This window comes from Tachysurus fulvidraco, chromosome 7 (genome assembly GCF_022655615.1).
Source record: "Tachysurus fulvidraco isolate hzauxx_2018 chromosome 7, HZAU_PFXX_2.0, whole genome shotgun sequence".
In the NCBI taxonomy this organism is placed as follows: Eukaryota; Metazoa; Chordata; class Actinopteri; order Siluriformes; family Bagridae; genus Tachysurus; species Tachysurus fulvidraco.
Window position 1 is genome coordinate 15271239 of NC_062524.1, and position 12500 is coordinate 15283738.

The following is a 12500-nucleotide window of genomic DNA, read 5'->3' on the forward strand; positions in this document are numbered from 1 at the left end:
AAAAACACACCACACCCACACACGACGACACAACACCACCCACACACCCACCTGACGGGAATTGACATGTGAAAGAAAAACGGACACTTATTTCCAACTGACAACAACAAAGAAAATGATTCTGTTTACTGTTATTACTTATTTCGCTGTTCCCTCCGCGATCGAAGCGTTTTTGACGCTAAATCTTTCTCCACAACGCGATACACCCCCACTCCTTTCAACGGGGAGGTTCTGACCTCCTATGCCTTTCTAAGAGTTTCTTTTTTCACCGAGACAACCATATTTCAAAACAATTTTCTTCTCTGCGAACTAACAGCTAACAGAACACTTTTGGTATAGCCACAAACACTAGGCCTAAGTGGTGGTGGGGGGGCTTGAATCCGGGACAAGTTGTAACAGCATTATCATTTCGTTGATAAAGGTCACTAATCCGAATAAGAACCGTTCGCTAATTTTATAAATCTAAAACTTAATACACACTTAAACATATAATCTATGTTCATAAACACCTAGAATCCTGAATAGCATGAATAGCTAAGTCAGTCACATCCCAATTCCTACATGCTCACTATACATGTGTCACTACAACACGTGAAACTCGTGCGATTATGGCCCCCTACCTAGTGCACTTCATCGCTATTTAGGCAACACAATCCTGACTTTCTAAACGAAATCGCCCAATACGGACGCAGAATAATCTTTGAAACAAGGACGTTGAGCCAGGAGGTAAGATATCTCGTTACCCTTCTAGTTTCCGTGTGTGTTCCGTTGTAGTGAAATGCATCTTGTTACCGAATAGACTCACACAAGTTGGGTGCCGCAGCGACGAACCGTGCTGCCAAAGTTCTTGAAGAAGGATCTCAGTTCACTGCGACTCCAATGCTCGCGGCCATCTTTCCTTTCTTCCCACACGAAACGAGGTACCGAGAATGGCAGAGGGGGGGAGACGCGAGAGGGGGCCTAGGGGAGTGAGGTGATACAACCGGATGAATGAATGTATTCCTCCCAATAAAACGTCATTCGTATAAAAACCGTGATGTGTTTTTTTAATCACTATGACATCATTTTACTTTTACTTTTCAGCTAATAATGAATTCTTTCATTATCGCGACAAACAAGGATACTGTTAAAACATGACGAAAATCATGGCGCTTGGAAGGTTGTTTCCGCGGATACGGCAGAACAGAACCACGGTCAGTGTCTAAGCGCCCCTTGTAGGAGACATGTAAAGTTTCAGATCAGAGTCGTTTAGTGGCGCTCAGAACAAAATTTTATGTCGTTGAGACCATAACCAAGTTCGTAGCGGATATGCCATTGCATTCGTAAAATACTGGGACTTAACGTGAAAGCTTGTGGCCACTAGGTTGGCGCTGTCACGAAACGTTGGCGTGAATGTGTGTGTGTGTGTCACTGTGGTGCTGATTCTGATTCTGATATTAGCACCGCAATCTTGCGCTATATTGAAGATACAGGCTCACGATGAACATAATATGGCTTTTGGCACTGTTGGTGGCGCTAGAGGTTTGCGCTAGACCACCAAAGTTGCTATAAAAATAACTTCTAAACGGCCTCTGGCAGGTGTATGCCAAAGTTACATACTTTCGCAACAGTAAACGGTTCTATGGGCCTTGCCCATTGACTTCAATATTGCATAAGAGAAGAATAATAACATATAGCTGCAAGCAAGCGATGGGCGGGCCTCGCACATTGTTTTAATGCTCTACGGTGCCTCCTCCCAGAAAACAATGCATTGGGCACTGCAATCAAGTGGGTAAATATAAGTGGAGACGATTTAATTGTTACTGACCACATTTGGGGGACTGTAGGGTAGGTGAAACCCCACATTTTAGAACAAATGGGGGTGGCTAGTTAGCCACTTACGAGACGCATTGGTTCAATTGCTGAATCCTCTAATAGTTTTAAAAGTTCATGCATGCAACTGTTGACAAAAATCCACCTTTTGACTGCAACAATTCCTGGGGCCATGTTGGTGGCGCTAATACCCGGGACTCAGCATAAGCACATGAGCAGACAGGAGAGGGGGGGGGGGGGGTGCAGTGCGGACACTCGATCAAATGTCGTTGGCTGCCGAATCCAACACCACGCGTGTCATTAGAAACTACTAGTGACCTTTTCGCTAGATAGAATACACTTCCTGGTGTGGTCTGGCTTTGTATGTCGCCATAAATTAGTCGTAGCCTCTATCAGTCCAAGTGCGGGGCAACCGTTTGAAGATATGGGGGTCGATCAAAAATCCCTTTGACAATTTCGCAAAACAAGTGCCAAAAAAACCTCGCCAATACGGATTGTTTGACCACTTTTGTGTCCAATCGCATGAATGTCCTAGGCGGAGTTTTAAAAGTTCAACCACATCAACTGTTGTGACTGGGGGGGGGGGCACATTCCTGGGGGGCACCTGTTTGTGGCGCTATGTCCGAAATGTCACAATAGCCATCGATGCGATCTGGAATCCTTGGGCCTAAAAACATACTCACAAGCGTGTCATCCCAATAGGGCATTTTTTTTGCTTGTTAAATTAGACCTTCCTGTTTCTCTGAATTCAGACACATGCAAAAGAACTTAGTTCACCAGTATGGCCACTAAAAAAGCAGCAAAAAAAAAAAGCAAGGGAAGATGAGAGGGGAGTAGGGCGAAAAACCCTATTCGATAGCAAATCCCTTCCGTAATTTACAAGTGCATGGTCTCGGCATCATGTTCAAGGCCGATGTTTTGAATGGTCGATCGCAGATTCCCTAGAGGACTACTTAACAGTTCCCTGCATGCACTTACAAAACAAGCCAAAATGGTCGGACTTCCTGTTGGACGGACTCATAGTTTAGAGCGTCGAATCTGGGACGGGTATCGGGGGAGAGGGGAAAAGTTGCAGGAGTGACAATCTATTCGGTACCAACAACTCTACGTACATGTCTTACAAATTGCCTGAATCTGGGTGACACCAATTTTTAGTTATTTTTTCAATACAAGGGGGATGGGGGTGCTAGTGAGATCACCCCCCCTGCATGGATGCCTTGGAATTCCAGCCTTTGGGTGCGGGCGAACGAGGGCCTAGGTGGGGGCGTCGACAGGGGGGGGGGAGACTCGTGGAATGGGTGGGTGTGCCAAGTTCATAGTCCAGGGTGGGGAGTTTTCAAGATTTTTCTATTTATTGTAAAAATAAATAAATAAATACTACCCTAACCCCGAGCAAAACATTCACAACCATTCGGTGCCCGGTGCCCTAATAATAACCCGAGCAAAAACAATAGGGCTTCGCACCATGCGGTGGCTCGGCCCTAATAATAAGAAAACCGCAACCGACAACAAAAATAGGTGTCTACGCCCCTTCGTGGACTTGACCCCTTAAATTTTTGTTTTTTTTTATAGTATACAAGACAATTGCAGATGTGATACAACGACAGATATGAGGATTAATATGAATACAGAATATATGCTGATCGTTATGTCCATAAGTGTGAGAAGGGCATGTAGGGCTAATAACAGGTATGTGCATATTGTGCTTTTTGTACACTATACAGCAGCAGCTAGTAGTGTGTATACGTATACGATGACTGCGATGACTGACAGTCCTGATAATGCAGGCTTATAGATATGAAGCAGGGATATAGTATGGTGAGTTGTTATCAGGGTGATTGTCTGAAGAAACTGTTCCTGTGTCTGGCAGTTTACTAAACAGCGTTCTGTAGCTACTGAGAGAAGGGATGGGAGCCGTAAACGAGGGGTATTGTGTGTCCAGTGCGAAGGGTCAGTGGTATTTTTTACTGCCTCGGTTTCTGGTTCTTGTGTCGTACAAGTCCTCTGGGGTTAGGGTTAGAGGTTTAGGGGTCACCAACTTCCTTAACACTTTGAGGGTTCAACACTCCTGGGTTCAAGGGGGGCGGTCAACAGCGTCTGGGGTTCAACTCTCTGGGGTTCAACACACTGGGGTTCAACACTGTGGGTTCAACAATTCAGGTTTGTATGGATGGTGCGTGCGGTGCGGGTGGGCGGGTGGCGACATATCAGAACCACTGGGGTCTAACAGTCGACTGAGGGGTTCACAAACACATACGCACTCGGTTTTACCACTCTGGGGTTCAACACAACACTCTGGGTTGCTAACAGCATGGGGTTTCAACACTGGGTGCAACACTTTTGGGTTAACACTCTGGGTTCAAACACTCTGTGGTCAACACTTGTGATTTAACACTCTGGGGTTGCTACACGACACTCTGGGGTTCAACACTCTGGGGTTCAACACTGGGGGTTTCAAACCACTGGGGTTCAACACTGGGTTCACACTTTGGAGGGTTTAACACTCGGGTTCAACACAACACACCCGTGGGGTGCTAAAGCAGGCTCGGGGTTGGTCAACGGCAGGAGGGGTACGTGCTCTGGCGGATGTACACAGTCGTGCCTGTGGTTCACCTCACTAATCCAAGAAAACACTGGGTTCAACACACTTTTGTTGGGGTTCAACACTGGGGTTTCACACTTGGAGATTCCGGGGGAGGGGCAAAAAGTCTGGGAGGTCACACTCTTGGGTTCACACCTTTGAGGTTCAACACCTTGGGTTCAACCGGCGGCGCCCACATCACGTTGGGGTTTAACACGTGGGGTTTCAACACGAAAAGCACACAACACAACTGGGTGTTAACACTCTGGGGTTCAACCCACACACTGGGGTTCCTACACTCTGGGGTTCAACACAAAAACACACACTGGGGTACTTTAATAGAGGACAGAGAGAGGGAGAAAATAACCTCTGGGTTCACCACACTCTGGGTTTCACACACACTGGGGGTTCAACACTCTGGGTTTTAACAACTCTGGGGTGGTGCAAGGCGCACGGGAGGAACGCTGGGTGGTTCAACAAGAACTGGGGTTTTTACACTACTGGGGTTAGACCTTTGAGGTTCAACACTCTGTGTGTGGAACATTCTGGGGGTCACACTTTTAGGTTTTACCTTTGAGGGTTTACCTCTGGTGTTTACGCGTTGAGGTTCCCCTGGGGTTCACACCGCTGGGGTTCACACCACTGGGGTTTAACCCTGGGGTTTTAACACCTGAGTTCACACCTGGTTCACCCTTTGAGGTTTACACTCTGGGGTTATAACCAATCTTTGAGTTCAACACTCGGGGGTTCACCACAACACGCTGGGTTTAACACGCTCTGGGGTGCAAAACAACACTGGGGTCAACACAACCTGGGGTTACACTCTGGGGTGCGACACACTGGGGTCAACACGTTTGAGGTCAACACTCTGGGGTCAAACCCGAGCTGGAGTTACGGTCTGAGTGCAGTTCACACGCTCTCCTTGTGTCAATGCTGGTTTGTTCAGTTTGCTCTGTTTTTCTCCTCCCAGCAGAACATACTCAGATATACTCACTCTGCATGTGATGTGTGTCCGGTCCCGAGTGGTCTCATCTTCACCACCTCTGCCTTCCCTGGCAGACGCAATCCACAACAATGTGAAAATGCTCGTGCGTGTCACACACCGGTATCACTAGATGCCGTTGTTCAAAATCACAAATAAGGAGCCATTACAATACCGAGACATGTCCAACTCAGTGTTCCAGATAATGTTTATGTTATGCATTATGAATAAATGCAAGATGGTAAAAGTCATTGGATTTGAGATGAAGACTTCACTAATACACTTTCCAGTAGAATCATTAAGGTAAGCCATCTTAGAAAGACCAAAACATTCGGATGGTGTACAGAAGATCAGATTGTACTGGTGTTCTGTGCATCGATATTGTTTATGACATGGATTAGTACCTGGTGTTTCATAAAAAGGAAATACATCAGTTTATATAATGATAAGCACAAGTTTTTGTTTAAAATATATCTCACTTTTCTTCTGAATGAGTCCTCAGACTGACTTTAGTGAAACGTCTTCAGTGTTATGTGTTGTTTTACATTTCAGCATATTTAAGCTTCATGTCTTCCTACATTTTGGAAATTAAGTGAATGTCAAAAATCCACGTTGTAGCAAGGAGCAAAAGAGTCTATAATCAACCCTGAGGTGTGGTTTCCTCCTTAACATATAAAAAAATAGACAGGAAGTGAGGTGTCAGAGCAGGCATGTTCCCTCGGTCTGGAAGTGCGTCTGTGCGTAACTCTGTCCCAAACACAGTTCTCGCTAGAACCGTCCGCAATTTGGAACAGAGAAGTGGAGGTCTTTAAAAACCAAATAAGTCACACTTATGAGGATTAGAATGTCTGTAGATGGTCAAGGTCAAAGGTCATCTAGGTGAAATAGGGAGCTGGGAAAGGATGCAGAGTTTCGGGTGAAAGTGCCATTGTGCAGTTTCCACAGGCAGCTCCTCGTTCTCCATGAAAGCGCTTTTACTTGTTATTGGCTTTGGACTCTTTCTGCAGCGTCCTGCTGAGCATCGCCTGCTCTGTGGATAACTGCCTATAGAGGGAGCCAGAGAGAGAGAGAGAGAGAGAGAGAGAGAGAAGAGAGAGAGAGAGAGAGAGCGAGAGATGAGAAGAGAGAGGAGAGAGACGAGAGACGAAAAACTGTCAAACTTTTAGCACTATCTGAATTCATTCATTCATTCATTTTACACATTTACATTTACATTTAAGGCATTTATGCAGACAACCTGTGTTCCTTATCCAAACCCTCTAAATCTATAAATCTAACCCACTACGCTTATCCGAACTTCTCGGGTCATGGGAGCCTGTGCCAGTGTCATCGGGCATCACGCAGGATACCCAACCCGGGACGAGTGCCACCCATCGCCGGGCACACACACTCTCATTCACTCCCACACTCACCCGCAGCGATCTACAGCACAAGTTTCGCAGAGATGCAATCAAGCCTACCATGCATGTCTTTGGATGGGGGAGGAAACCGGAGTACCCGGAGGAAACCCCGAGGCACGGGGAGAACATGCAAACTCCACACACACAAGGCGGAGGTGGGAATCGAACCCCCACCCTGGAGGTGTGAGGCAATGTGCTAAACCACTAGCACCGTGTCCCCCACTATCTGAAACCAAATATAAATGTGCAGGCAGGTAATCATATGAAAGAGAGTGGGAGTGAATCAATAGATAGATGAATTAACTGGTGATGAATGTACAGATGGAGGGATTCTATATGAATTGTTACATGAATACTGATTTTTAGTTGTAGATAAAAGGGTCACAGGATATGTCATCTGGTGAACAGATAGCGTAGATAGTTGGGTTAAAGGCACAGGTGATGATGAATAAGATGAACAGAGTAGGGTGGTGGATAGACCAGAATGTGGGTGACTGTGAAACCCACGGGAGGATGAATGGGACTGGTGTTCTCTGTCTGTATATGATGGATGAGGGATCTAGTGCGAATGGTGTGAGCTATGGACTGGAAGTTGGGTGACTCAGAGGAGTAGTGGGTTCCTGTGGGTGGTGGCTGGGTTCTCTCGCTCGATGGGTATGGGTATACATGCGGCACTTCCGGATGGTATCTATCAGTGTGGAGATCACTGAGTAATGGAATTTGACTGGGCGACGATCTACAGGTGAGTGGATGAGAAAACCAGCAGCCACTTTTACAACTGTTCAGTCATGTTACCCTTGTAGATTGAGCGATGCGTAACAGACACGTACAGATGTGTGACAGAGTGTGCGACTGGACAGTTCTCTGCATGTTTGTCGCATGCGAAGCTTTATAGTCCTCATCTCCTGCTGAAGCTTGGGCTCTCTACAACCTCTCAGTTTTACGTGGATTCGATCTGTAAACAAACAATAGGTACATGTGTATTCTGTAAAGAAATATGAGAGATGTGCTGTGTGGGATAGTGTGTGTGTGTGTGTGTTTACTCACCAGCCTGGTCAGCTGCATCAGTTTCTTGATCTGCTGATCGGAGCTGATTAGTTTTTATATCCAAAACGACCATCAGACTACTCCAGTTTCCTGCTCGATACCAACCTCGAGAGTCTCTCTCTGCCGAAAAGAGAGAGAATTAAGGGATACGACACGTGGATCTTTTTTATTTCAGACTAACAACTATAAAATTCGAAAATTACTACATTGATAATATACGAAAGAAAGAGATAGATCAAGAAAACTAAAGACCTATGGCTTCTTATAATATTGTATATACAATATTATCTAATCTCTTTAATATATTATATTCAAGTGGTTTTGTCTTGTACTGGCTTCTGTCAGCGAGTGCGTTTTCCTTTTGTTCTCTGTCTCTCTCATTCGCTCGGCATTTTCACATGCGCTCACACACTCACACAAGCAAAACCAAACACAGGCATGGGGTGGGGTTTTTTGTGTTCTGTTTGTGTTTTTTGTGTCTTTTTGTTGTCCGTCTGGTGTTGTCGTTCTCCTTCAGCAACCCATCACTCCATCGTCCTGACTAACACATACACCAAACAGAGGAGTATGACTGAACAATAAACACGAAGGAAGAATGTGTGTGTACGAGTGTGTATGAGTGTGTGTGTGTGTGTGTGTGTGTGTATGTGTGTGTGTGTGTGTGTGTGTGTGTGTGTGTTGAGTGTGTATGTGGTGTGTATGAAGTGTGGAATGTGTGTGGGTGGAGTGTGTATATGTGTGTGTGTGTGTGTGTGTGAATGTGGTATGTGTGTGGTATTGTGTGTGTGTATGTGTATGGGTGTGTGTGTGTGTGTGTGGGTATGGGCGAGTGTGTGGTGTGTGTGTGCCTGTTGTGTGTGTGTGTTGGTGTTGTGTGGATGAGTGGCGTGTCCTCACGTCGAGGTGCAGGCCTCAGAGCTTTTGTGTGTGTTGTCGCAGCTCCTGTCTGTCTCTCTTGTGGCCGCTTATGCAGTTCTGCATCAACATAAAACACTCTGATTAACACAACTGCAGTGACACACAACACTCTCTACTCTCTCTCTCCCCCTTCCGTCGTCTCTCTCGTCTCTCTCTCGTCTTCTCGACTCTCGCGCGTTCTCTCTCTCTCTCTCTCTCTCTCTCCCGCTCCCCCACACATAAACACACCACACACACACCACACACACACACACACACACACACACACACACACACACACACACACACAGATCACTTATCTAGAAATTAACATTCACCTGCTAACATGGTTTCATATCCTTGTCTCAGCTCCTCTATCTGCCGGCTGTGTGCCACTTCCTGTTCTGTCCTCAGTGCTTCCTGTTTGCTCTTCACCTCCTCTACCTGTGCATATAAACAAAGGATCAGGGATGAAAAAAAAAGGTTAATTCCATGTCTCTAGCTCTCTGACGCTAATCTGGGTGATGATAATGAATAGCTACGTGGACTGGACCACACCTGCTGCCTCATGAGCGCTGTGCAGCGGTCTGCCTCCTCCTGGTACACCTGGTGGGCTTTGTCCCATTCGGCTGAGTAAAAGTCCCTGAGTCTCTCCTCCAGCTGAGCGAGTTCGGCCTGGTGCTGCTGCTGCAACGTCAACACCACAGAGTCCAGCTGAGCACACACACTCGCCTTCTCACACTCCAACTGCTCACAACGAACCACTGACTGAGCTGGGGGGGGGGGGGGGGGCAAGAGAGAGGGAGGGCGTGGGGGAGGAGAGAGGGGGGAGTGAGAGAGAGGGAGAGAGAGAGGGAGAGAGGGACAGAGAGAGAGGGAGAGAGAGCGAGGGAGAGAGAGACAGAGAGAGGGAGAGAGAGAGGTAGAGAGAGGGAGAGAGAGATAGATTTATATATATGACACATACACAAGTGTGTGCACCAGGAGGCAAAGAGGTGTGTTAGTTCAATTAACACAACAGGCAGTACATTATTCTTATCTCACTCACCACACACACACCACACACACACACACACACACACCACACACACCACACACCACACACACACACAGAGAAATAAGCTGCCAAATGCCTGCAGGGAAAAATAACAGCTGCAGTAGAACCTGTGCGTGTTTTTTGTGTGTTTTCTGATTTGAATGTGACATTCTGTTTTTGTCACCTCACACACACACACACACCACACACACACACACACACACACACACACACGCACCACACACACCACACACACACAAACACACACACACTTACTAGTTTGCTATTTTTTATTCGTTTATATATGAGAAATTATATAAAGTTCAGGCGGTTTAAGTTGGTTGCTAGGCAACAGGAAATAAGTTATCAGATGATAAAAGACAGATTTTTGAGCTAGCTAGCTTTAAAACATGTGTGTGTGTGTGTGTGTGTGTGTGTGTGTGTGTGTGTGTGTGTGTGTGTGTGTGTGTGTGTGTGTAAATTCTTTTATATATACACACTATATAAGAATCTTAATATTTCTCTCAGATCTGATGGAACTTTTTCCATAAGACTGTAAGCAACACATTCAACATTCAACACAAGCTGCTAACCAAACAGTTACCTGTCAATCAAATGATATCCATCAACTTGATAAACATCTATTTGCATGTACTGCATCCACTCAACACTTTCCTAAAGTGTTAATCCTGAACCAAAGCCGTGACACTAAAAATCACTAACTGCACCTTTAATTGTGTTTACCTTTTCATACTTTAATGACCTGAGCCAGTTAAGAGCATTGTGAAGTGTTTGTGTGTATCCAGGGGCGAGTGGGTGTGGTCAGAGTGTAGTGCGCGAAATTCAATGAACAGTTTCTCACACACACACACACACACACACACACACACACACACACACACACACACACACACACACACACACACACACACACACACACAGTGTTATAAATAACAATTTCCTAATGAAGAAAAAATACAATCAAGTAAAACCAGATTGGGGCAGAATGGAGTGTGTGTGTGTGTGTGTGTGTGTGTGTGTGTGTATGTGTGTGTGCATGTGTGTACTTACAGAGTTCCTCTCTGAGGTTCTTCAGTTGGATGGAGACCCCAGTCTTCTGTTTCAGAGCTTCTTCCCTCTGCATAAAATAGTAATAATAATAATGATGAATATTTCTGCGAATAATTTCAATTTTTTCTCTTTCTTTCTTTCTTTCTTTCTTTCTTTCTTTCTTTCTTTCTTTCTTTCTTTCTTTCTCTCTCTTTCTTTCTTTCCTTCCTCCACCCCCTTTCTGAATGTGAAAAATGTTGTGATTAATATTCATGACTTGTACAGACAGTGCAATCTTATAAAGACAAATACACACAAACAAACACATGCAGAAAACACACACACAGACACACAAACACAAACAACCACACAAACAAACACAGACAAACACAGTCAAACACACAAACACAGACAGACACACAAACACAGACAAACACACAAACACAGTCAAACACACAAACACAGTCAAACACACAAACACAGTCAAACACACAAACACAGACACACACACCTGCATGAGAGCTGAGAGGTCATGACCCCAGATTTTAGCAAGTGGAATTTACAAACCTGAACTAATCAAACACAGATCACACACACACACACACACACACACACACACACACACACACACACACACACACACACACACACACACACACACACACACACGTTGCCTTTGGCTAGCGTAAACATTCCTCCTCAGCCATACAGCTAAGCAACAGCATAAACAGAGACACTGATGGAGAATCAGAGAAAAAGAGAGTCAGAGAGAAAGAGAGAGAGAGAGAGACAGACAGACAGACAGAGAGAGAGAGAGAAAGAGAGAGAGAGCGAGGGAGAGCGACAGACAGAGAGAGAGAGAGCGACAGACAGAGAAAGAGAGAGAGCGACAGACAGAGAAAGAGAGAGAGCGACAGACAGAGAGAGAGAGAAAGAGAGAGAGAGAGCGACAGACAGAGAGAGAGAGAGAGAGAGAGAGAGAGAAAGAGAGAGAGAGAGAGAGAGCGACAGACAGAGAGAGAGAGAGACGAAATAGAGCAGAGAGCGACAGACAAGAGACTGAGAGAGAGAGAGAGCAACAGACAGAGAGAGAGACAGACAGACAGAGAGATAGAGCGAGAGAGAAGAGAGAGAAGAGAGAGAGAGAGAAAGGAGAGAGAGAGAGGAGAGAGAGAGAGAGAGAGAATGAATTAACAGCACCTTGTTTTTCCTCCTGGATTTTGTACGTTGCAGTTTACTCCCGGAGAGCCCATCTCTCTCCTCTCTCACTCTCTCTCTCTCTCCTCTCCTCTCTCTGTCCACAACCAAGTGAACTCAATCTACTGCTCCCTGTCCACTCATTTCCCTCTCCACACACAGTCACATGCTCACACACACCACACACTTCTGAGAACTGGTTGGTTCTGCCTTGTGTGTTTTGAGCCAGCAAGCCTCCCTCTATCTGTACGTAACTATCTACCACACAGCCTCAGGAGGAGGAGGAGAGAGAGAAAGAGAGAAGACAGAGAGAGAGAGAGAGAGAGAAAGAGAGGCTGCAGCAATAGTTCAAGCATTACATAATCGATGATTCTGTCATCCAACAACTGTCCTCAAAAGTTTAGCCAATACACACACACACACACACACACGCACGTGCGCGCACACACACACACACACACACACACGCACGTGCGCACACACACACACACACACACA

The 12500-nt window shown here is 45.7% G+C and overlaps 1 protein-coding gene across 1 annotated transcript in view; it reads right to left on the reverse strand.

The window, feature by feature from the left end:
- Nucleotides 1–12500, reverse strand: part of mtus1b (microtubule associated tumor suppressor 1b) — a 40450-nt gene that overhangs the window by 8004 nt on the left and 19946 nt on the right. The window contains exons 8-10 of the mRNA XM_047815985.1: nucleotides 10827–10893; nucleotides 9278–9492; nucleotides 9058–9163 (exon numbers count right to left, since the gene is read on the reverse strand). Coding sequence (XP_047671941.1) covers nucleotides 9058–9163; nucleotides 9278–9492; nucleotides 10827–10893 — 388 coding nt within the window. The remainder of the gene's footprint in view (nucleotides 1–9057; nucleotides 9164–9277; nucleotides 9493–10826; nucleotides 10894–12500) is intronic.